At 37.6% G+C, this 27138-nt stretch overlaps 1 protein-coding gene across 3 annotated transcripts in view; it reads right to left on the reverse strand.

Annotated features, from left to right (window-relative positions):
- Positions 1-17514: 17514 nt before the first annotated feature.
- Positions 17515-27138, reverse strand: part of LOC126161890 (vitamin K-dependent gamma-carboxylase) — an 80844-nt gene continuing 71220 nt past the window's right edge. For all 3 annotated transcript variants that reach the window (XM_049918030.1, XM_049918031.1, XM_049918032.1), the window contains exon 10: positions 17515-20977. In XM_049918030.1, coding sequence (XP_049773987.1) covers positions 20571-20977 — 407 coding nt within the window. In that variant the 3' untranslated portion in view covers positions 17515-20570. The remainder of the gene's footprint in view (positions 20978-27138) is intronic.

Genomic DNA, 27138 nt, shown 5'->3' on the forward strand with positions numbered 1-27138 from the left:
TTGATGAAAAAAATAGAAGTTCCAGACGAAAAATTGTATGAAGACTCACTTATAAAAAGAAAAGAAACAAGTGTAAAGCAGTGTAGTGAGGTATTCTGATTGGATCACAAATTATACAATTAATTTTGAGCCATACTCATATCTTGCATTATAATGTAATACATTACTCATCACATAAAAATGGGCCATCTGCCTCCATTGTTATTGAGCATGAAATACAAATCAGAGAAATTTTTTGTGGAGCATCACTCAACAAGAATACAACAGTAAATACTCTCAAAAGAAACAAGCGCTGATGCATTCATCACAGGGTGAGGGAGAGCAGTTCTACCATGGCAGCCACTAGCCCGCAAATGGGTCCAGGAGAAGTCAGATGTACACAGCATTCAAGATAGTTTTCCAAGAAATCTGTCCCAAATATGTTATTGGATGGAACTGTTATTATCAGTGTGTCAGAATGTGCTATATTACACTCTGGACTTCAGCATTTGGACAAAAGTCATTATAAAATTTTCGGCTATGAGCCATTCGATCATGAGACATTACATTCAGATTATACAGTTTACTGCTAGACCATGGGTGTAATTGTTGCACAGGCACTCTAACAGAAGACAAAACTTACTCCAGTAACTGCTGCAGCCTACAGCATTGCCATATTGTGCAGATATCCCTACAACACGGCCACGTTATTTGCTCCATGTCACAGTCAGTGTGGACTCAAACTGTGCAGTGGTGGCAGCTGGCCAGGTTTTATATCAAAGTGTGTACATTCATAGGTGAAGAGGTAATAATATCACCTTTCTATTCCTTATCCACAATTTTCGATATCATTTTAAAGCTGCTGATATTCTGTTCATATAACTGTTTATTTTAAAGTATATGTACAGGTGCAAGATACATTCAGAATTACTATGCATTTTTTAAATTGTGGCAATGATCATAAAATTGCATGTAAAAATTATTTTAATTGTGTGTCCTAAATACTCCTTTTTTAATTTGCAGAGCAGAAATGTGACTACACTTTTCTTCAGTAAAACAAACTAGTTCCAAATAACATTTGATAGGAAAGAAATATTTCTGATAACTTATTTGACTTTGGCCACTGTTAACTTTACTTTCTCCTTGAAATATCTGTCCATTCAGTGACCATAGCTTAAAAAGTGAATATGTGAATGAATTATGAGATTATCTTATGGTTGGTAGCTGAGCATCTGCATTTGCTTTTTACCGCTTCACATCATTCACAGACACCGCTTATTTCACCAAAATTATCATATCAAGTGTGTTTTGAGAACACTGTCAAGGAGAGGGAAAAGATTTATGTTTGTAGAAAGCCTTTATTTTATTTTATTTTATTTTAATATGAGAAGTCTCCTTAAAAAGAAGCTATGAAAGAAGAGAATAATTTCTGGATTCCTAGTGTGGAATTCTTCTTACCATAAAAATTGTATAAATTGATTCCACTTAAAGTGTTCTTAGTTGCTAGTGACCTACAACAAGACTTTGCACCTTCACTTGCTTTCTTGTTCATTCTTATTAGAAGCTTATCATTCATATTTTGAATTATACTGTCAAGAATGTTTCTATTGATCACATGAAAATTTCGCTCTGCGAACTGAGAGCAATCTTTATCAGCACCGATTTAGGCACGTAAATGATTAGCATTGGCTGTATTATGTGAAAATAGTGCTTAATGCTTTTGGTATATCTAGAACAATGAGTAATATAAATTCTCTTGTTGGTTCCATGTAAATCTTCAATCTCTTCTCTCTCTCTCCCTCTCTCTCTCTCTCTCTCTCTCTCTCTCTCTCTCTCTCTCTCTCCAGAGTGTATGCTCTCCAGGACAACAGGAAAAAATAAGAAATAATTTCACCTGGGAGAAAACCAGGAAAAACCCAAGAATTTTTCTGAAATTCCAGGAATTTTTCATTGTTTTAGTTTACAGTTAAATTTTTGTAATTCTGACTAATAAGAACTGATACTCTAACAATTCTACTTTAGCCCACTACTACAGAATAATGCTGCAGCAATAAAACATAAACAAAAGAAAAACACCAAATTGAAACTTAAACTGCAAAGAAAATGCAGCATTTAAAAAAAAGCACACACAAGTATTTGCTGACAACAAAGTGCGTCAAAGGTTTTAGCACAAAAACTATGCAATACTTCATAATAACCAACTACTTCCGATGAGCAGATGACGTCACAACTGTTTACAGTAATTTCATTTGATCCATTACCAGTGGACCCACGCACATGCAGAATTACATATGAGCAGTGCCTTCTCCCACTTCAGGCTACTTGAAATGTGGCATTAGCTCTGCAAGCAGTAGCAACAAGCAGCCAGATGTTAGCGGGTAAACTTTTTCTAACACACCCACACAGCAAGATTCACACATTCACAGAGTGGTCTGAGTTGTAGTTGCGGCTAGTCTTCATATGATGTGTGTTTACATTTCATGATTTTGGTGTTTTCTCTTTGTTTACAGCTCTCATGTCGAATTAAAATAAAAGGGATTTCTGTGGCTGGGAGCTATCAGGTGAATTACAGTACATTCACATAATTATGACGACTAAAATATATTATTAGTTTCAGTTCTCTGATTTGATTTTATTTCCATGTTACTGGCAATCAGGAATTAATCTGTGAACATAGAATACATTCTCAACTGCCAAGGCCGCTAAAATCATTTAAGGCCACTAAAACAATTTATTCATATAGATAACCAGTTTCAGCAATTCTCTGTTGTCATCTTTGGATCTATGTTTACATCATAAGTGGTGCTGTACAATGCACATTGATGAGCCAAAGCACTATGACCACTGCCCACTGCGAGACTCAATGCCTCCTGGTGGTGTTGTGTGCACGTGACACAGTATGAAAAGAATGTAAGCGGAAGGCAAATGAATGGGTAGTAATTATAGTGAAGATATCTCAAAATCCAATGATATAAGCAGTTTTGATAAAGGGCACATTTTTGTGGTATGGCAGCTAGGAACAAGAATCTCTGAAGTGGCAAAGCTGGTTGCTTGTTGGCATACTGCTGTTGTGAGCACCTAGGGAAAGTGGTTGAAGGATGCTGGAATAACAAGTAGGCCACATGAACTTGGATGACCATGTCCCACCACAAAACATCTACATCTACATATATATTCTGCAAGCCACCATATTGTGCATGATGGAGGTTTCCGTGTACAATTACTTATCATTTCCTTTCCTGTTCAACTTGCAAATAGAGTGAGGGTAAAACAACTACCTTCATGCCTCCATACAAGCCCTAATCTCTTGTATCTTATGTTCGTGGTCCTTACGTGCAATATTTTTGGTGGCATTAGAATCGTTCTGCAGTCAGCTTCAAATGCCAGCTCTCTAAAGTTTCTCAATAGTGTTCCTCCAAAAGAACATTGCCTTCCCTCCAGGGATTCCCATTTGAGTTCCTGAAGCGTCTCCGTGAGAAATTACATGTTGTTTGAACCTGCCAGTAACAAATATAGCAGCCTGTCTCTGAATTGCTTCACTGTCTTCCTTAAATCTGACATGGTACGGATGCCAAGCACTCAAGCAGTACTCAAGAACAGGCTGTACCAGCATCCCATATGCGATCTCCTTTACAGGTGAACCACTCTTTCCTAATTCCCAATAAACTGCAGTTGACCATTCAACTTCCCAACCACAGTTCTCACATTTAGGAATAGCTGCCATGCATCACACCAAGTGGAAATTTTGTCTAAGTTGTCTTATTTCTTCCTACAGTCACTCAACTTCGACACCTTACCACACACCAAGGCATCGTCAGCAAACAACCGCAGATCACTACCCACCCTCTCCGCCAAAATGCAGAGGTCAGAGGATCCCCTGCTGTATAATCCAGATTAGGCAGTGATCTGTGGCAGATCTGAGGACAGAGTACAATGCTGGTGCAGGCACAGGCATTTCGGAGTGCACCGTTCAAAGGCCATTGTGGAGCATGGAGTTCCACATCACATGATCCCTACATGTTCCTATGTTGACCCAATGACATCATCAATTATAATTGCAGTGGGCACAAAATCAACCAGTTTTGACTGTGGATCAATAATAACATGTTGCCCGTTGAATGAATCGCATTTCTTGTTACACCAGGTTGATGGTTGGGTCCTTACACGATGTCATTCAGGTGAATGGCTGAATAAAACATGCATTGCATCACAGATGCAGGCTGGTGAGGGCAGAATTATGCTCTGGGGTACACTGAGTTGGGATCTGTGATGATAATCAAAGGCACCATGACAGCAGTAAACTACATGAACATTACTGCAGGCTACCTGCATCGCTTCATGCTTAAAATCTCCCCCTATAGCGATGACATCTACCAACAGGATACCTGTCCATGTTGTGATATCAGAAATATGCGACAGTGGTTTGAGGGGTATTATGGCGAACTCACATTGTTGGCTTGGCCAGCAAATGTGCCTGCTCTGTACCCATTGGAACATATATCGGGCACCAGCTGCATGCCAGTAAATCACCTTCCGGTAATTAGCAGGAATTGGTTGACTAGTGCATAAACATCTGGTGCCACGCACTTCTGGAATCCTGTCAAGGACTTGTGGAATCCATGGCATCCAGAATCTTTGTTGTACAGTGTTTGAAAAGTGGGACAACGCACTACTAAACAGATGGTCATAATGTTTTGGCTCATTGGTGTATGTCCATGTTGGTACGGTGGGCTACATTAGAAGTCAGCATGTCAATTTTAAAATATAGACATACATTGTAAGGCACCACTTACTATACTGATGGAGAAGATTATATAATTATGTCAACATAGAACCAAAGATGACAACAGAGAATTCCCAAAACCGATCATCTATATGAATAAATGATTTTAGAAGTATTGGCAGTTGAGAATTTATTTTGTGTTCATAATACTGCAGATTGCCCCCATGTTGATGATGTCAAAAGTGTACAAGCATTAATCATCTTGCAGGACAATGAAGTTATTTTTATTTGGTTTGCTTAAGAAGATTGACTTCCATTAATCTTTTCTGCAAAGGCAACCAATTTATTTGAAACAAAGTGTTTCATTCCACACTGCTGGTTAGTTTAAACTCTTCACTGAATTTCAAGTGCATGTTTTCACCTTCTGGCCCATATGGCATAATGACATAATAAAGATCCAAACATGAGATAATACAGGACTGGTACTCCAAGAAAAGCTGGTATCCCAAAAACCACACTGATACGCTTAACACTGGGTAGGTGCCTATATCAGTGTGAATCTGGGCATACGAATGTGCACTTTAAGCTGATTTGTGTATTTTAGTATGGTTTATGAAATTCCGAAGCTTGTGGAGTATTCTGATGTCATGTTTCTTTTATGACATAATGTACGATCTGTTAATTCTATATACAGGGCTATTACAAATGATTGAAGCGATTTCATAAATTCACTGTAGCTCCATTCATTGACATATGGTCACGACACACTACAGATACGTAGAAAAACTCATAAAGTTTTGTTCGGCTGAAGCCGCACTTCAGGTTTCTGCCGTCAGAGCGCTCGAGAGCGCAGTGAGACAAAATGGCGACAGGAGCCGAGAAAGCGTATGTCGTGCTTGAAATGCACTCACATCAGTCAGTCATAACAGTGCAACGACACTTCAGGACGAAGTTCAACAAAGATCCACCAACTGCTAACTCCATTCGGCGATGGTATGCGCAGTTTAAAGCTTCTGGATGCCTCTGTAAGGGGAAATCAACGGGTCGGCCAGCAGTGAGTGAAGAAACGGTTGAACGCGTGCGGGCAAGTTTCACGCGTAGCCCGCGGAAAATTGGCTCATGCCACAACTGGAGACCGACAGCGCCGACTTCATCTTTCAACAGGATGGTGCTCCACCGCACTTCCATCATGATGTTCGGCATTTCTTAAACAGGAGATTGGAAAACCGATGGATCGGTCGTGGTGGAGATCATGATCAGCAATTCATGTCATGGCCTCCACACTCTCCCGACTTAACCCCATGCGATTTCTTTCTGTGGGGTTATGTGAAAGATTCAGTGTTTAAACCTCCTCTACCAAGAAACGTGCCAGAACTGCGAGCTCGCATCAACGATGCTTTCGAACTCATTGATGGGGACATGCTGCGCCGAGTGTGGGAGGAACTTGATTATCGGCTTGATGTCTGCCGAATCACTAAAGGGACACATATCGAAAATTTGTGAATGCCTAAAAAAACTTTTTGAGTTTTTGTACTTGTGTGCAAAGCATTTTGAAAATATCTCAAATAATAAAGTTATTGTAGAGCTGTGATATCACTTCAATCATTTGTAATAACCCTGTACTTACCAATATAAGTAAATGTTCACTTGAAGATGACTAAGCAGGCAAATTTGCTAAGTAGTATTCAATAACATGTTTTGTTTCAAATATATTGACGGCTTTAACATAATTTCACAAATGTGACCTCTGTTGAAACAAAATGTTTTTTGATCACAATACATGTTTCAACACTTGTCTGGCACCTTCTCTAGGCTTGATGTTATTTCAGTTTCTGTTGTTTATGTCTTAAATTTACAGAACGCCATTCTTCAGTAAATTATAGACTGGCAGTACACTGTGTTTTATCACCATAACTCCCCAAAGACTTTACATTTACTCCTGGAGTAGAACATAAACTGCCAGTTACACAGTTTCTTGGCTTCACAGATAACCTTGTTAATTTTTTATACCATTTGGAAATGTCATGAAGAAGTTATTGTCCTTAGTTCTGACATATACCAACATTTTTTTTTTTTTTTTTTTTTTTTGCAAGAAATTTGTATTCCATCTTACTAGTTTTTGCAGTGCTGTGTGGATATAAACTTGATTGGAAATGCTAGATAATAGTACTGCAGAGTACAAATTAAAAAAAATATGTTAAGGCCATCATGTAACAAAATATTTGGGTACTTTGAGTTGTAGAGTCTAGTTTTGTATTCTTTGTTTGGATAGGATATCATAAACAATTGCCCTAAGTACAAAAACTCCTTATGTCCTCTACAAACAATGTTCTACAGTGCTGCACATGGTCACGTGATGCCTACTAAGCATGAAATTCCAAACAGAAGTGCGAGGAAAGGCATATGAGCAGACCAAGCACCAAACATGAGCTTCCTATGTCATCGTAGCTGCACATGAGCAAAACTGCCTGTTTTCTGGTGTTCTCTGGCAATTGTTCATGTCAACCTATTTCTAATAGGTCATGGGAAAACAATGTGAATGGTGGTTTAAGAAGCATTACTTTCAAAATAAATTTCCTTTTACACAAGATGAATTATATTATGTGTGAGAATGTGAGATGAATTTCTTAAATCACAGAGCATTTGACTCTCATACAAAACAAACACTTTGAAGACTACTTACTTAGAAAAATTTCGGGCCCAGAAGACTAGCCATTTATGTCGTTATTTAAAATTTTACTGGTACATTTGTGTTTCCTACATCTTAAAGGGTAACACATGTAAAAAAAGGACTGATATTATATGTCAAAGATTAGCTCTGCTTGTTAGTGTACTATATATCTATTAGTTTTCCTATTTGTGTGTTTGCACTACTTAACAGTGATTTTGCTGTGGCCTGAGTATATCACTTGTCCAATGTTCTGAAGATCTGTTGTTAGTGGCTGGCAAGATCACGTGACGTGCTATGACAGACTAACAAAAGTGCATCACTAGCTAGATTTCACTGCTTCAGAAACTAATGTGCTATATTTGGAGGAATTCGTATATATACTTTCATAATAAGAACATACACAATGTACATGTCTTAACAACGAAAATAATCAATTTTTGACAATATAATGTAATTGGATAGAAAAAAATCTACTCACTAAGCGGTAGCAGAAGAACACACGTATAAAAAAAGGTTTCATGTATACAAGCTTTTGAAGCCAGTGGCTTCTTCCCCTGGCGGAAAGTTTGAAGGGGAAGGAAGAGGGGTGAAGGAAGAGGACAGGAGAGGTTTAGGAAAAGGGGTAGAGTTCAGAAAAGTCACCCAGAATGTCAGGCCAGGGGACACTTACTGGACGAGATGAGAACTACGTAAAACCTTCTTTATGTATGTGTGTTCTCCTGCCGCCACTTGGTGAGTAGATTTTTTATCTATCCAATTACATTACAGAGTAAATGTTGCTGAGAATCAAAAATATTTCCAATACACGTCGTTTTTTTGCTGTGTTTTGTTTCCTAAAGTGCCGGGAAGTTCTACACATTTGCATAGAACCTTTACCATTCAAAGGAGTTGTAAGTTTTATAGCTCAAAAGGAAAGTACAGTGTTACTTAACATGCAAAAGTGTATTTTCACCCTGGAAAAAGTGTAGTTTTCCTCTTCACATATACAATCCCCCTCCCTTTCTCTCTCTCTCTCTCTCTCTCTCTCTCTCTCTCTCTCTCTCTCTCTCTCTCTCTCTCTAAAAAAAAAAGTTGCACAAAGCTTCTAGTAGTTCAGTAGTTTCATTTATTTTCTCTGCAAGAATTTTGTTTGCATGACTCAGTGTCTCAATGAAGTACCAGACTACATATCGAAAGGCTCAGTGTTCAATACCCAGTAGATCCCAGTTATTCTTCCTGTCACTTATCGCTTCTTTCACCTCTGGCAATTATTAGTGAAAAAATGCAAATTATGCCCTAGTTTGAAATCAGTGCTAATCTGTAGGTCCTCCTATAGCTGATTGGGTAAGTAACTTCAAAGATTGGAGGAAGGGAAAACCACATCATTCAATAGAACCATTCCTTGTAAGGCAATATGGAGTTCAACTCATTCTCATACACACAAATAATTGGGATGAAAGGAATGGAAAGGAAATGGGAAGGAAATAATGACTTATAGCCGCACAGGGCATTTTGGCAATGCAATGGTGAGAGTTGAAAATTTGTGCCAGATCAGGATTCTTGTCAGGCCCAAACTCCCACTTTCCCACTCACCACACGACAACCACCCCTGCCCATTAATCCCCTACTCGCAGATTTCTGATTCTCATAGGAGTTTGGCATTGGTTGTGCATTCACACTGAAAATTTTTCATCATACAGCGGTTGTGTCCATAGAGTTATAGACATGAGTGATGTCTGTTCTGTCGCGGTCCTGGTCTTGCACAAATTTTCAGCTCTCACTGTTGCAGTGCCTTGTGTGATTGGAATTCATTATTTCTTTCCTATCTCTTTCCCATCCTGTTTCCTTTCACCCCACTTGTTCATGCATATGTCCCAGTTGTTTCATTATGAAAGGTGTTTGCTCTCTCAGCCATGTTCGACAGAACAGACACCACTCACATCTCTAATCTCACATAACCTTAGCTCAGCATCATCTTCATTTATCACTACTTCTATGTTACAAAAACAGACACTGGCATGGACAATATGAATTTCGAAGATTATGGGGTGGTTGTTGTGGTCTTTAGTCCAAGTACTGTTTTGATGCAGCCCTCCATGCTACTCTGTCCTGAGCAACCCTCCTCGTCTTTGATAACTACTGCAACCTACATTCTTTTGAACTTAATTACCACAGTCATCTCTTGGTCTCCCAGGCAATTTTTACCTCCCACACTTGCCTCCAGTACTAAATTGGTGATCCTTTGAGGTCTCAGAACATGTTCTATCAGCTAATACCTACTTTTAGTCACGTTGTGCACCAAATCTCCTTTCTCTCCAGTTCTTTCCAGTAACTTTTCATCAGTTACATGATCCAACAATCTAATTTTCAGAACTGTTCTGTAGTACCACATTGCAAAAGCTTTTATTCTTTTCTTGTCATAATTGCTTATTGTTTACGTTCACATCCATAGAAGGCTACACTCCATATGAATAGCTTCAGAAAACACTTCCTAATTTATATTAGATGATAACAAATTCCTTTTAGTCAGACACACTTTTCTTGCTCTAGCCAGGCTGCATTTTACATCTTCTCTACTTCAGCCATTATTTGTTATTTTGCTGCCCAAACAGCCAATTTCTAGTGCCTCTCTTCCTAATCTAATTTCCTAAGCACTTGTAGTGATTCGAGAATTTCCACATAAATTCTGGAACCACTCGACCTTCTGCCGCCTCGAACACGTGATGTTTTAAAGATAAGTGTGAGAGAGAGAGAGAGCCTATTTACTGTGGAACACAAGTCTGTGTGTGCAGGATGGACGTTTATTGTGGGAAGACAAGAGTTGCGTCAGATGAGTGATGCCGACAAGTGTTTGCTGCTCACGCCGTAGAACCTGTATGGAGGATGCAAGGAGTAACTACATACTATTCCTTGGTGGTCGAATAACTGTAATTGTTATAGACCATTGAAACACGATGTGTCTAGAGACTCTTACTTAATCTTGGTCTTAGACTTGCTAGAAGCAAGACCTGTTTTTGAATTTCTAAGTGATTCTAAAACCAAACTCATTTGTAAATGTTAATTAAGAGTGTTTCTAAAGCTCAAAGTATGAGTGAAATACAACAAGATGGAGACATTTATGTCTAAGAAGAGAATTTTATGGTGTATAAATACATCGTGAATTACCTACTTATTTAACAAGGACGGCAATCTGACTTCACAAATTCTGTTGCCCAAACCGTTACGTTAGAACGTGGTGACCGACATGATCAGGACTCGAAGAAAGAGGAATTTTCAAACGAAATCAAGATAAAAAGATATTATGAGTTGCCATAGCAACCAATGGTAACAAGACAGGGAAATTGTTTCGCAGAGTTGGATTCTGCATAAACAGTAAAACGGGGTGACAATTAATAAATACCATACAAGAAAAGACGCAAGGAAAATCTCAACAGTTTAAACTAAGAAGAGTTACGATGAGATCTATTCGACAATGGAGATCCAGTGTGGAGATTAAGCAGCCCTCACATGGACCCTGTAACCAGCAATTGACACCAGTGATGCCAGCTGCTGCTCACCGGTGCTGACTACAAATCCGTTCACCGACTCCGAAGCTGAAACCAACCTTTGACGCTGCCAGTGCCCGTGCTGTTCACCAGTGCTGATTCCACACCTGCTCACTGATGCAGCCTAAAACTCTACGCTGGGTGAGTGAAAGGCAATAATTTGAGTGTGAGGTTAAGGACACTGTTCAATAATAGACTGTTAGTATAGTTATTATACTCAGAGATGAATTTTTTAATGATAACTCGATCCAAAAGTAAGGGGAATATGGATAATACTCCAAAAACTGGGGAAATATCAGAACCAGCCATATGACCATGACAGTGGGTAGGGAAATGCCAAACTGGTCTGAAGTAGTGAATTTAATCAAAGCTCAAAACGTCCAAATCACTACTTTAAGTAAAAATTTAGAAGCTCAGTGTTTACAATTAAATTCTAGATTAGATGCACAAAGAAAGAATTTACTGCTCAAAATACTTCTTTAAGAAAGGAACTAAATACAACTCTAAATGCTCAAAGTCTTAAATTAGATGCAGTGAATACTCAAGTAAATAATAAAATAGACGACCAGGGGGCTTCTTGAAGTAAGGAACTAAATGAGACTCTAAGAAATGAAATAAGTGTGGTATTTTCTAGTTTAAATAATCAAAATAAAGTCCTAAAAGAGCAAGCTACAAATATAAGTTTACTAAGGAATAAATTTGACACTTAAACCATAAAGTATAAAATTTGAAAGTAGATTTAGAGAAAGAATTAATGAGTTCTCTGAACATTCATGTAGACTAACTGTTCACGGACTTTAGTCAGACACAGAGTAACTGATTCCAGGATTTGACCAAGAAGTTAGAATTTGATATTGAAGACAAATTTAATAATTCAGAATCTGAATTTAGTGAAAAATTAGGATCTTGGATAAACAGGATAAATAAATACCTATGGTCCAATCACAAATTGCATGCATCGGCAATCAAGTAGATGACATGGAACAAAATGTTAAAAGAGAAACTAGCCACTTCAGACATAGTAAATATAAGTAATCTGGAGGAACAGGTACAGGAAATAATCAATCGAAAAGTTGCCGTGAGGATAATCTCTGGAAATGTTTCGACTGTTGCTTTTTCCAAACTTAATGATGATAGCACTGTTATAGATGACTTATGCGAAGAATTCAAACTTGTCCATGATAGAGTAGAAAATAGAATAATGTTCAACTAATGTTGTGTTACCGAGTAAAGTGGTAATTGTTTTGTTGAGGGGAGGCTTTCACGCAAAATTTAACAAGAAGTATTGGTCCGTAAGTAATCGAGTGAGGTTAATGTCAGATCCATGGGATCCTGGCAGAGCCATATCTGTTGTCCCAAGGACAGGGTTAACGTTCTGTGTTAATGGGCAGAGTGACAACTGTCGGATCCCTAGTTGTTTTCAATATGTTCTCTGTACTATTTTTCCTACACCGAATTCCCTTCAAATCTTAAAAACTATTCTGTAATCTATTCTTGAATTCTTAAACTATCCTATAATGTTAGTACCTAAATATGACTAAAGGGTAATAGACTTAAGAGAATCATGGATAAACAGTGATCTCTAAACATGAAATGCAATGAATAGTATATAGTATTAGTGAAAAACATAATATGATGGTACTATTCAAACAGAATGATATATAGGCATAAACTGAACATAATCTTTTATGTGTGTATAAAACTATAGCATAAGCTTGATGACTAAACAACTATTGTATTGTAGTGTATAATTTTCTATTTAGTATAGAACATTTTATACTTTTTATGAAAAGTGATGTAGATGGGAGGGTTTGTATTTGTTTTGGATGGGGTGGGTATTATATATTGAAGCATGATTTACACTAACAAATAAATCATGGCTAACACAGAACACACGCCACACCTTTCAAAACCCTCGTAAACAAGTGTGACTGAATCTTCACCATTTGCCATTCCATAGGGGTTGCTAAGATTTTCTTCGAGGACTTCAAAGGCGAAGATGAGAATGTCCGTTCTGTAGGAGACATTTAACACCATGCCTCCTCCGGCTTCTCACTCAAGTATCGGCAAAGTAGGAATCCTGGGGAAGGGGGGTGGGAAGGGTTTCCTGTCTTTGGGGCTATCTTCTTTCACTTCTTCAATCTTAGCAACCATTTCTACTTTTCCCTTTCTTACTTCTCTTTTGAGTACCTACCTATCTTTCCCTCTTTCCATATTCAACTACTTCTATCGCAGAAGTCCTTCTCATTTTCCATGGTTTCCAATAACCTACAACTGCTTTTATATTAGTACGCTGAAGAATCAAACTACACAAACACACTTATGCAAACACACAAAAAATACGATTACACAAACAACGATCTTACACATCAAAAGAGGAGAACCATCAAGAGTTTTAGGGGGAAAGGAATGTGTACATTGGGAAAGGATGCACACATTATCATTTACAGTGACAGTTCTACATTGCACACACATGTGTGTGTGCCTATAATCATTTCATATCATCATTTATGTGCATAAGTATAGAAGAACTATGCTAATTTTACATCGAGTATACCTAAGAAGGAAGTGTGAGTAATTAAGAAGAGCATAAGCCAGAGACGAAGGGTTTGTGATAATTGTATAATTGTTAAGAGGAGTCAGTCTGACAAATATTCTGATGAATTTGAATTGTAGGATGATAGTGGGACTCTTATAGCTTGAGTACAATATACTGAACAGAGTATATAGTCATGATTAAAAGTTGAAAAGTAGAGGAGGACTCTAGGGTACTAAATGAAGTATTAAAAAGCAAGTGCAACCAGAGGATATTTAATTATAGTGTACATAAAGATGTATACTCGCGTAATGAACCTAGAGGTCTACTCATAAAGGATAAGGAGGGCGCACCCAGCATTTATTGGATATAAAGGGCAGATAGGCAGACCTGACAAAGGCTGACTTATACTGTGTGGACAGGGGCACCAAGAAGTGGATTGACCTGTACCATAGGAGAATAGGAATTTAAAGAGGCATACCTACCGAAACGGAAGGAGGAAGGGGACTCATAGGGTCAACCCACATGTAACGTATAGATGCTGATCCGAGGGGAAAAGGACAGTATCGTGAAAGAACTCACACATTTTCTAGGAATTTTTTTGATAAATTTGAATTCTATACTTCACTAGCATTATTATGTTTTCTGGGTGTCAATAGGAACACTTTTATTTTGCCCAGAGTTACTCCAGACTACAGACTACTATAAGTAATAAGGCCATTATGTACTAAAGAGGTAGTACAGAGAATCAGAATAAAGGAAGAAATATTCAAGGGTCCATGACACCTGGAATTTATAATTGGAAAAAGAGAAAACAAAAATTTGGGTCTCCTCAATTTTTGGATATTGAAAGAGCTAACTCCAACATGGATTGAAAGGTTCACATTTTATAATTGTAATAGAATGGAAAAAAGTAATGACGAAGCAATAAGAACAAGAGTATTTATGATTATTTATAGAAAAAGATGTATTGTTAAAAATGAAGTGTTATCCTATGTGATATTAATGTACATGCTAATTATGTATAAAATATTGCATGTTTGATCTAAGGAGGGGGATATGTAGTGGTTCGAGAATTTCCACGTAAATTCTGGAACCACTTGACCTTCTGCCACCTCGAACATGCAGTGTTTTAAAGATAAGTGTGAGACAGAGAGAGAGAGCCTATTTACTGCGCAACACATGTCGGTGTGTGCAGGATGGACGTTTATCATGGGAAGACAGAGCTGCGTCAGACGAGCAACACCGGCAAGTGTCTGCCACTTGCACCATATAACCTGTATGGAGGATGCAAGGAGTAACTATGTATCATTCCTTGGTGGTCAAATAACTATAATTGTTATAGACAATCGAAACATGATGTGCCTAGAGACTCTTACTTAATCTTGGTGTTAGACTTGCTAGAAGCAAGACCTGTTTTTGAATTTCTGGTGGTTATTAAACCTGCACATTGTAATTATAATTCATAGTACCTGATAGTTATCAGCGTAATTGACTTGCAAGAGTTAGTATGCTTATATGAAAATTGTGAAAATGAAAATATATCTGAGCTTGAAAATATGCCTGGGCTGAACTGAAAGTATGAGAGTACCGAGTTATTTCAAGTGAGAGAGATAGTAATTTTTTGATTCCTGTAACCTGCATTATTTCTTCGGGGAAGAAGTTATGGAGATAGATGCAGCTGCATATCCAGAGAAGAGGATTGGCTAAACGTTTCAGGTAAGTCAACTGCAGTAAGAGAAGTGTGAGGTTCGCAATCCAGCTTTGCACTGCTTCTCTTGTCGCCAAAACTGTTAGACCCTGGCTGATTTAAATTGACTACATTCCATTGTCTTTGTTTTATTTTTGTTGATGTTCATCTTATAATCTCTTCTCAAAACATTCATTCTATTCAATCACTATTGCAAGTCCTTTGCTGTCTCTTGACGTAATTACAATATTGTTGACAAAATTCAAAGTTTTTATTTCTTCTCCCTGAACTTTAATTCTCTTTCCAAATTTCTCCTTGGTTATTTTGGTTAGGACGGTGAATTCACTATGCTGTTCATAGTAGCTTATCTGCACTCCTGTTTTCTTACTTATTATCAAACATATTCCTGCATTATTCCTATTTGAATTTGTTCTCATAACTCTGTAGTCGACTGATCAGATGTCCTCTTATCCCTGCCATTGCTCTTCACTAATTCTCACTATATCTAATGTCAGCCTATACACTTTCCCTTCTAAGTTCTCTAGCCTACTGACCTGTAGGGAATCATGGCTGTAGTTTCCCCTGCTTTCAGCTGCACAATAAGGCCATGTTGGCTAATGTCACAAGGCCAGATCAGTCAATCATCCATATTGCTAGCCCTGCAACTACTGAAATGGATGCTGACCCTCTTCAGGAAACACACATCATCTCCACAAATAACCCTCTGTTGTGGTAGCACTTGTAGTACCATTACCTGTATTGTTGAGGCATGCAAACCACCCCACCTCTGCAAAGTCTAGGATTCATGGAGGGTTTGAAGATCACATTCTACAAAATCCTTTAGGTACAATTACATATGTCATTCCTCCCTATCCTGACAAATATAAATAAATGGACAATGTATAGCCATAACCTGGCTCAGCATGTCAAAATTATTATATATGAAATAAGTTTTATATTTCTTTAAGACTGTGCAAAGAAGTGAAACCTATTCTTTGACATATCTATTCTTGAACTACATTGTCTCACATTGCATTAATCATTCTTAGATCGGGAAGGAGCATGTTACCCCAATCCCCTGTTCCACATCGTTGTCATCATGTATGAATGCAATAATTCACTTTCACTGGTGTACCTGACTCATTCCCATCCTGTGTATCTGTTGCCTGCTGCCTCCCTTCAAGGTGTCAGCCACCATTCCTGAACACTCCATCCCACTTTACACTTCCTTTCTCCTTCTCTTACTCCACCTAGCACAACCCCTCACACCAGGCAAACTGCAAAGGTAAGAGTACTGTACTGCTGACAACAAAGTATTTTGCACAGATCTCTTCAAGGACATTGAAAATCTTGTATTCTCACTTGTACCCAAATTTAAACTTTAATATTTCTAATTAAAAATAAAAAGCAGATTTAGATGTAGTGTGGCAAACAAAACCCTAATGTAACACACAAATATTATACCAAAACATTGCTTTTCTTATCACATCAGATAAAGAAATAAATGTTGTTAAGAAGTGATCATGACAGTCAGTGGAGGCAGACGATTAAAGAATAAAGAAATATTTTGTGTATTGTATAATCACAAAAATCAGCACCAAACTTACAAATTGATTTATATTAAAAAAGTGTATATTCTGCAGTAATGCCGTAACTCTGAAGACACAACAGTACAGTACATTCCAGAGTTAAAATTTTCAGAAAAATATAGTAATAAAAATAATATTTTTGTGTAAATAGTTAAAAAGATTTACAAATATAAATACCATTATTAGAAATAATTTACAAAAAATGTATTTATAAAAATAACAATGAAACATATGAACCAATATGCTAATAACACAGCTGGAACATAATTACAATGTTTAAACAATGCAGCTCACTGTCAAAGTAATAATTACCTAATACAAAATAGTAGTTATAAAAGTAAAAGTAAAATACATACACAGTATGACTTTATAAGCATCATTTGGCACATAACTAGGAAGTTTTCATTAAATTATATGAACTCTTCATTACATGGATCTGTACTGACGAGAGCCTCATGAATGTGGGACACATCACTTCATTTTAATCTAGGGCTTTACATACAGAGCTGAGCTGTCATAGATAACAGTCATTACCACCAAAGGAATGAAATGAAAATTTGACAGATGACAGATTCCATGATATGGGCATTTGTCCATAATAAAACCACATGCAGCTATGAAAGTAAAAATTGCTACACATGTATGTGACAATATGATTCCATATCCTTAAAATGAAACTTAGATTAAGCAAAGTAATATTTACCATGGTGACACATAGCAACAGCACGAGGTCACAGTGTAGTACATATTACACAATTTCAGATGCACATTAAAATTTCTATTGATTGGTTTTGGATGGTAATTTAACTGTGTATTACATACCATATTAACTTGAATCAAGTTACCATGATTTTTAATATTGGGGTACTCACATTTAACTGTGAATACAATATGTTAGCCGCATGACAGTGTGTATCAACTTTGTTTCTTTTAACTGAAAAAAGATATAAATGTATGCATAGTTAAATAGCTTTCAAAATAAAATTTAAAAAAATCCTGACTTCTTTACAAACATCAATGTTTGGATGACTCTGAGATCTAAAATAAATTATATTCACACTGTGTAACAGAGGGTTAATGCACAGTTTTTGAATAATGTAAGTCAAAAATATCTTTTGAGCGCAACAACGTGGAAATTTCATTAACCATGCTTACATTTTAAATTCAGAACATGCAAATTGATAGCATATCTTAGAAATATATAAAATAAAAACAATGAAATGCTTATGTGTTCATTTCTGAGGAAACAGCAACCAGAACAGGGCTGCCAGACACACAAAAGGGAAAAAAACAGGATGGTATTTTGAAAAGGATCGACTACTACTCAACATACAGCAGAGATGCCGATTTGTACAGGCGCACAAAAAAAAGACAGTCAAACAAATAAGCTTTTGGCCAAAAAGGCTCTCATCAGAATTAGACAACACACAACACCCACACACACTCACTCACACACATGCACGACCACAGTCTCTGGCTGCCAAGGCCAGATTGCGAGTGGCAGCATGTTATGGGGGAAGCAATCTGGGTGGTGGGGGCAAGGAGGAGGCTGGGGCGGGGAGGGGGAGGAATAGTAGAGTAGGGGTGAGAGACAGTAAAATGCTGCTTGTGAGAGCCCACAGGGATGAGGTGGAGAGAAAAAAAAAACTTCATAACTCAAAGTCTTCCAACATGATACAAATGTGGACTCTGAAAAATAGCAGTACATACATTTGAAGATGTGCCTCTTTTCATCTGCATGCCTAAGATTTAATACAAAGGCAATAGTAAATCCATAAAATTATACTTTGTGTCATGATGTGATATTAAATTAAGCACATTTGAAATTTGGTTTGAAAGCCTATCTTATATGCCATACTTCACATTTATTGTGAGACCTATCTTACACATTTTTTGTCCTCAGACTCATATTCAAAATTCTTCTTGAATGCCAATCAGCACTCCCATGTTGTGCGGTATTGTCAACCACTTTCTGAACAATAACAGCAAAACACTAAATGATTTACACAAAGTGCTATTAGAGTATGCCAGCCTTCTGTTACCAGAATTAAAGGAATATCCATAAGTGAAAACACCTGACATGTTCCTTGCTTGTCATTAATTGCACATTTTTAAAGTTTCCCTTTGTACTGTTTGCAATTCAAATATAAAATATGACAATCAGCTGGAAGATGAGCTTTAGTTTCAACATTCTTTGCTTTGTATTAAACTACAAACAAAAGATAAACAATTGAATTTTCAAAGTGATGTTAGCACCAAACAGTCCCGAACTGTAACAACACAGTATTTTTCATGTAACACATGGACAGAGATTAGGTTTCTTGTTGAAATTCTGATGCTAAGAAGTTTTTGTGTGCCTTTCATCAGTAGCCACACTTATTCTGCAAGTGTAGTTTGTCAGGAATTCCTCACAGTTTGGATTCCAAGTTACAGTGTATAAATGACTAGGTTAGCATACTTCTGTAGAAAACATCTAGACTTTGGTCATAGTACTATTAGGCCAAGCATATTTGGTGGCTAGGCCACTGTCAAGGTACTCTGTCCAGTTACAAATATTCTTTGTTTCAATAAATCATCACCAACATGCAGTTTTCAGTCACCCTTTACATGTATTTTTACACACATACACATGCATGTGGTAATTTCAGAGTGAAATTTATATACAGGGTGTAATGGTTATAGGTGCAGATATTGTATATGTGGTACTTTAATATGTACTCACATCATTGTATTGGTTGTTTTTCCCCTGCATCAAACAGTCTTCCCAAAAACACATCACAAATTTGGTGACCTGATGTTTTCTACACAATTGTAACTGCATCACTAAATGGACTACTCCTGTCCATATTGACTAACTATTTTGCATCCACACATCCGCACCTGATCTTCTGCCAAGGGGAAAATAAGCATAATGGCTTGCTCTTGCCACAGGTACTTGGAATTTCTACCCAATTTTTAGGTTTTACAAACCTAAAAAATCAAATGACTTATAGTAGCTATAAATATTGGTCTACAAGGGACATAAAAAATGATGTAATGTTCAAAACACCATATCAATCACCAATAGAAATATCTGCTCTTATACCCATTACACCTTGTGTGTGATATATATATGCTGACTAAAACTGTATGTTAGATGGGGATTCAGACCTGGAACCTTGTCTTTCATGGGCAACACACTTTATGACTGAGCTATCTAGGCATGGCACACAACCTGCCCAGCTGAGCTGTACCTTACAATACTGAATTAACACAGATATTTTCTTGCTATTTTTACAGTATGATGGATAAGAATTACATTTCTTAATTTTTGTTACACCCTTCCATTACAGATCTTACCATTTTCATCAGATGACACTGAAATGATAAATCAAATATGTAATTTATATGTCACTATCTCCCACTTATTTTCTCACATATGCCTACAATACTAACTAGACAACATTTACCACATCCTTGTTTATGAGCTCAGATTGAAAATAAACTATGATGACCAGAAACAAACTGAAAACACCATAAAAGATAAACAGGTGTGAAATTATATTAATATAGAACCAAAAATTGGGGAAGGAAAAATAGCAAACACAGAGCATACTTTTTTCTGATGCGAAAACTAGAGAATTCTGCAGAGTATGAGACGTACACTACAGTTATTGACTAACATGGAATCTCCGATAATTTCTATGGGTAAAGGATTTTTCTTTTTCTTACTTATATCTGAAGTTATCATTATTTCTAATTAGTACCTGAATCATAATTTTCTGGCACTTTTCTAGTTTCCTGTAAATAAGTCAATTCCAAAATAATGTAGTCACATATTAGGAAAAACTGAAAGATGTATCTTGTCCACAATAAATTTTATGCTACTTTAACACGTCTAGGCATTGGAACAGAGAACAGTAAACTCAGAATAGCATTAAAAATCATACCTAAGGCTGTCAAAAAAGTTTTTATCTGGGATTTTAAGTCTGAAAAGAAATCATTATTTGGGTTTGGCATCTCTACATTTTCTGATTGGTCAGCTTCTTCAAGCAATTGTTTTGTGTAATTCGTATAAGTGTACATGTAGCAAGCAGGTGTAGAAGATACCACAAGCACCTTATGGAAAACACCAACTGGAATCCGAATTGCTTCCCCCCGAGTTAGGAAGTGGCTTGTTGAGATGTTTTTCCGTTCCGTGGTGACATTCACAAAGACTTCTCCCTCTAATATTGTAAGTGTCACATTTGATAAATCCTTTGCTATAAAATTTTCAAGGTAAAGACCTGTAAAAATAAAACAGTCTGCTGTGTACTTACACCATAAAAGCATGCTTCATGAACATAAGTTCAAGACAAATGACAAAAACACTAGAACACTTTCTATAGCATAACTGAACATTTCATTACGTAACAGAACCAAAAGGTCCCCATAACTCAGGTATATAAGATGAAAAAATCATCACCATTGGGAATTAGTATTTCTTGGTTAGTAATGCTCACAGAGAAGTGACACAAATGGTAGGGAATATTATACAGTTGCCATCAGCCACATAACTGGTGTCACAGTTGTTTGCACATCATTTGGCTTTACAGCATCATATTCTGGACAATATGCATTCATCAAATTAAATTAAAATCCAAACATAATGAAAGTGGCATGCAACAAATGTCAATCTGGCATGATGGTAATACTTGCTTGGATATCCAAACAATCAGCATTTCAGCACAACCACTTAAGAGTAGGTGGGAGTAACATCTTCCATATTCTGTACAAAAGGAAAGTTTATGCAGCATTTTCTCATTTATAAATCACATTTGAATGTTGGCTGTTTGTGAGAAGATAAAGATATACCTTGAGTAGCAAGGAGAAACATCTACTAGCACATATGTGATTGTAACAGCAGCAGGACTGTGGCCTAATGAGATTGTAGTTTATTGTTCTCTGACTGCTTGCATCTGTCAGGATACCATTATAGGGACAGTGCAGCAATGTATGGATCATCTCAGACTGTCAGCATGGGCACCATTGTCACGGCTTCCACTGATGTGGCAGCAGAAAGAAGTGTGCCAACAGTAGTGTTCCCAGTGGCCACACCAGACAGAGGGTTGGCTCTGTGACATCTTTTCAGACAAATCCCAGTTCTGCATACATCATCATGATAGGTGTGTGTGTGTGTGTGTGTGTGTGTGTGTGTGTGTGTGTGTGTGTGTGTGTGTGTGTGTGTCGGCTCTGGACAAAAATGCACATTGCCACATTTGTCATCAGGACCAGCACCTGGTTCGATGGTTTGGGGTGCCAAGGGTACACAACATGAATATCTCCAGTTTGCCTTTCCATTAATTCGGAATGCAGGATTAATATTTCTGATGTATAAAGACCAGTGGCTATCTTTGAGGTCTTTCAACAAGATAATGCAAGAACACAAGATCCCTGCACTCTCCTGACCTACTATGATACAGAGGGTGTTGACTACTCTAACCAGATGACCACCATAAACATCTGAGGGAAAACATTCAACCATTTGCACACCACTATGATTTATAAATTCTCGTATCAAGCTGAAGCAGCATGGAATGACATAATCATATATCAACCCAAGCTCATTTTGATTCATTGCTCAGGTGTGTTAGAGCCATCATTGCTGCTTAAGTGGCATCTCTGTGTACTAGATTTAGCATCCTATATAATCCTAAATCACCTACAAATTTAACAATGTACTCTTCCTTCTATACTGTTTATGCACCCAAAATAAAATTACGTTATTTGCTATACTCTTATTAACTTTACTCGGTACTGTAATTTCAATGGCCATCGCTGTTATTGTGTGTGTTGTTGCAGAAACAGCCATCAGAAGTCTTGTACATATTGATACTAGCTTAGGAAACATATAATAATAATAATAATAATAATAATAATAATATGTTCTACTTGTACAATGCTGCTCTATAAACATTGTAGATGATATCAAATTTGTTCATAAAAATGTGAATTAGATGTATGACAATATTATAAAAGGATAGATTGCTACTCACTATATAGTGGACATACTTGTAACAGATACAGATGCAAGGACTGCCCCATACATCCTCCCACCACCAGCTACTCCAGTTCAGTCACAAGCATCACCTATCCCATGAAAGGCAGAGCTCCCTGTAAAAGCAGTCATGTGATCTACAAGCTAAGTTGCAACCACTATGCTGCATTCTACAGGGCATGACAACCAACAAGCTGTCTGTCCACATGAATTGTCACCTGACAACCTGTGGTCAAGAAACAGCTGGACTACCAAGTTGCTGAGTAAGATGCCCAATACAACATTCTTCACTTCAATGACTGCTTCACAGCCTGTGGCATCTGGATCTTTCCTACCAACACCAGCTTTTCGGAATTGTACAGGTGGGAACTATCCCTCCAATATATCCTACATTCCTGTAACCCCCTGGCCTCAACCTTTGTTAGTCACTGTCCTTCATCCCCTTCCCAGTTCCCATTCCAGCACTACACATCCTCCTATTCCACCTACACACCCATTGTCTTTTCACTTCTCTCCTTTTCTGCTCCCCCTCCCCCATCCCCCCCTCTGCTCTCCATCTAACCCCCCTACTGCATGTAGCTGACCTACCCTATCCCCACATCGTCCTCGTATGCTCCCACAAGCAGCACTCCCCGCCCCAGCCTACTCCTTAACACCACCATGCAGACTACTTCCCTCATCATGCATAGTAGCTCACAAACTCGCCTCAGCAGCTACAGACTGGTCATGTGTGTGTGAGTTGTGTTTGCACGAATGTGTGAGCACATTGTCTACTGCATAAGATATTTTGGCCAAAAGCTTGAGACAATGGTCGTGTTTGTGTGAGCTGTGTTTGCTTGAATATGTGTGTGAGTTGTCTACTGTAGAAGAAGAACTTTTGGCCAAAAGCTTACTTGTTTAGCAGTCTTTCTGTTGCGCCTGTCTGCGACTCAATACCTCCACCATATGGTGAGTAGCAATCCATCCTTATCGTAATATCATCAGTATTTCGTCCTGGATTTCATGTTATTTGAATTAGATGTACGGAGGACAAGAAAATCTCCAAGGACGCAACTAAATATCCACAAAAACAATGGGAAAATGATGGGGTTTTCATTCACACTTGCACTGAAATTTCATCTCACAAGAGAAGTATCACAGATAACACTGAATAATATTGATTTTAAAATATAGAGGTATTTGTTTTATCCCCCCTCCCCCACCTTCCCTTTCTACCAAGGTCATTTGTCTTTAAACTCTGCATTCATGTGCAACCATATTTACCAAAAGAGAAGTTATTGTGTTGTCAATGTTCTCTCCTTCTGAAAGTATTCATATGTTGAGTGTCAACGGACCAATTAGAACACAGCAGGATGGAACAGCCCATGTGAAAATCTTAATAATGTGATCATTGAGGCTTTGACATTAGAGTACTGCAGCAGAAATGATGTCCACTTTGTCAGCTGTGGATACAGTTCTGTTTCACTGTGTTTTAACCCTTTCAGACCCTCTGGCTACAGTTGTGTACATTAACATTTACTGTGTCTTACCTGCAAAAGAATTATTTTTCCCAACTGAAACCTGAGTATCAGCAAGTCACTGTAGCAATGCACAGCAGCTCATGACAACCAGAATACACAGATGTGGTTGCTTCACTATATTCCAAGGTGTAATTGAATATTGTTATTTTGCATGGTAAATACTCAATGATCATTTTACTGTTTATTACAATACAGAATATTTTGTAATTAGTTATTTTAGTCCTTCAAATGAAGCCAAGTGAACAAAGTATGTTTTGAAAATGGGTACATATTTTTGCATAAATCTTGCATCTAAAATCATTGTAAATCACCTAAGAGCATTATCACGTAAGGAAAAATGTTCCTTCCTCCAGAAAAAATTCAGGTCTAAAGGGTTAATCATTTCAATGAAACTCTATGTTTGTTCTTTTATGACAAGATAGAGATGAATGTATGACAACAATGGAATTGTTTTGGGAAATGTGAATCTGATAGTCATAACTGCCTACTATATGGTATTGTTTTGTAAGTGGCTTGTGCTTGTGTGTCTTTATATTCTTTAACATGATATTGTTTTGCTTATCTTTCAACAAATCTCATCTATTGCTAGCATTTCATTACCAATTCCCCTCTGACCTATATTTTGTTGTCTCCATTCATTCAGGTTCCTACACAACATTCCTAATCAAAACCTGATTCATGTCGTTCCTTCAGTTCTTTCATTTCTTTTAGCAGGTGAAGGAAATCTTTTTCTGAAAGCTAGTGTTTGTCATTTTTTGTTTGTGAGCCTGTATCTGATTTGTTAAGCAGAATTTTTTTAAATGTTTAATTTGATTGTATAACAGTTGGAAATTCTGGTCAGAATACAAATACATTCCAATTATTAATAATACCATCCCCATGCAGCTTTACTGTATGGTTAAATGATGATGGCATCCTCTTGGGTAATGTATTCCGGAGGTAAAATAGTCCCCCATTCGGATCTCTGGGCAGGGACTACTCAAGAGGACGTCGTTATCAGGAGAAAGAAAACTGGCGTTCTGCGGATCGGAGCGTGGAATGTCAGATCCCTTAATCGGGCAGGTAGGTTAGAAAGCTTAAAAAGGGAAATGGATACGTTAAAGTTAGATATAGTGGGAATTAGTGAAGTTCGGTGGCAGGAGGAACAAGACTTATGGTCAGGTGAATACAGGGTTATAAATACAAAATCAAATAGGGGTAATGCAGGAGTAGCTTTAATAATGAATAGGAAAATAGGAGTGCGGGTAAGCTACTACAAACAGCATAGTGAACGCATTATTGTGGCCAAGATAGACACGAAGCCCACACCTACTACAATAGTACAAGTTTATATGCCAACTAGCTCTGCAGATGATGAAGAAATTGATGAAATGTATGATGAGATAAAAGAAATTTTTCTGGTAGTGAAGGGAGACGAAAATTTAATAGTCATGGGTGACTGGAATTCTAGAGTAGGAAAAGGGAGAGAAGGAAACATAGTAGATGAATATGGATTGGGGGAAAGAAATGAAAGAGGAAGCCATCTGGTAGAATTTTCCACACAGCATAACTTAATCACAGCTAACACTTGGTTCAAGAATCATAAAAGAAGGTTGTACACATGGAAGAATCCTGGAAATACTAGAAGGTATCAGATAGATTATATAATGGTAAGACAGAGATTTAGGAACCAGGTATTAAATTGTAAGACATTTCCAGGGGCAGATGTGGACTCTGACCACAATCTATTGGTTATGAGCTGTAGATTAAAACTGAAGAAACTGCAAAAAGGTGGGAATTTAAGGAGATGGGATCTGGACAAACTGATTAAACCAGAGGTTGTACAGAGTTTCAGGGAGAGCATAAGGGAACAATTGTCACAAATGGGGGAAAGAAATATAGTAGAAGAAGAATGGGTAGCTCTGAGGGATGAAGTAGTGAAGGCAGCAGAGGATCAAGTTGGTAAAAAGATGAGGGTTAGTAGAAATCCTTGCATAACAGAAGAAATATTGAATTTAATTGATGAAAGGAGAAAATATAAAAATACAGTAAATGAAGCAGGCAAAAAGGAATACAGATGTATCAAAAATGAGATCGACAGGAAGTGCAAAATGGCTAAGCAGGGATGGCTGGAGGACAAATGTAAGGATGTAAAGGCTTATCTCACTAGGGGTAAGATAGATACTGCCTACAGGAAAATTAAAGAAACCTTTGGAGAAAAGAGAACCACTTGTATGAATATCAAGAGCTCAGATGGAAACCCAGTTCTAAGCAAAGAGGGAAAGCAGAAAGGTGGAAGGAGTATATAGAGGGTCTATACAAGGGCGATGTACTTGAGGACAATATTCTGGAAATGGAAGAGAATGTAGATGAAGACGAAATGGGAGATACGATACTGCGTGAAGAGTTTGACAGAGCACTGAAAGACCTGAGCCAAAACAAGGACTCGGGAGTAGACAGCATTCCATTAGAACTACTGACGGCCTTGGGAGAGCCAGTCCTCTACCATCTCTACCATCTGGTGAGCAAGATGTATGAGACAGGCGAAATACCCTCAGACTTCAAGAAGAATATAATAATTCCAATCCCAAAGAAAGCAGGTGTTGACAGATGTGAAAATTACCGAACAATCAGTTTAATAAGCCACAGCTGCAAAATACTAACGCGAATTCTTTACAGACGAATGGAAAAACTAGTAGAAGCCAACCTTGGGGAAGATGGATTCCGTAGAAATATTGGAACACGTGAGGCAATACTGACCTTACGACTTACCTTAGAAGAAAGATTAAGGAAAGGCAAATCTACATTTCTAGCATTTGTAGACTTAGCGAAAGCTTTTGACAATGTTGACTGGAATACTCTCTTTCAAATTCTAAAGGTGGCAGGGGTAAAATACAGCGAGCAAAAGGCT

Source organism: Schistocerca cancellata, chromosome 2 (assembly GCF_023864275.1).
Source record: "Schistocerca cancellata isolate TAMUIC-IGC-003103 chromosome 2, iqSchCanc2.1, whole genome shotgun sequence".
Classification (NCBI taxonomy): domain Eukaryota; kingdom Metazoa; phylum Arthropoda; class Insecta; order Orthoptera; family Acrididae; genus Schistocerca; species Schistocerca cancellata.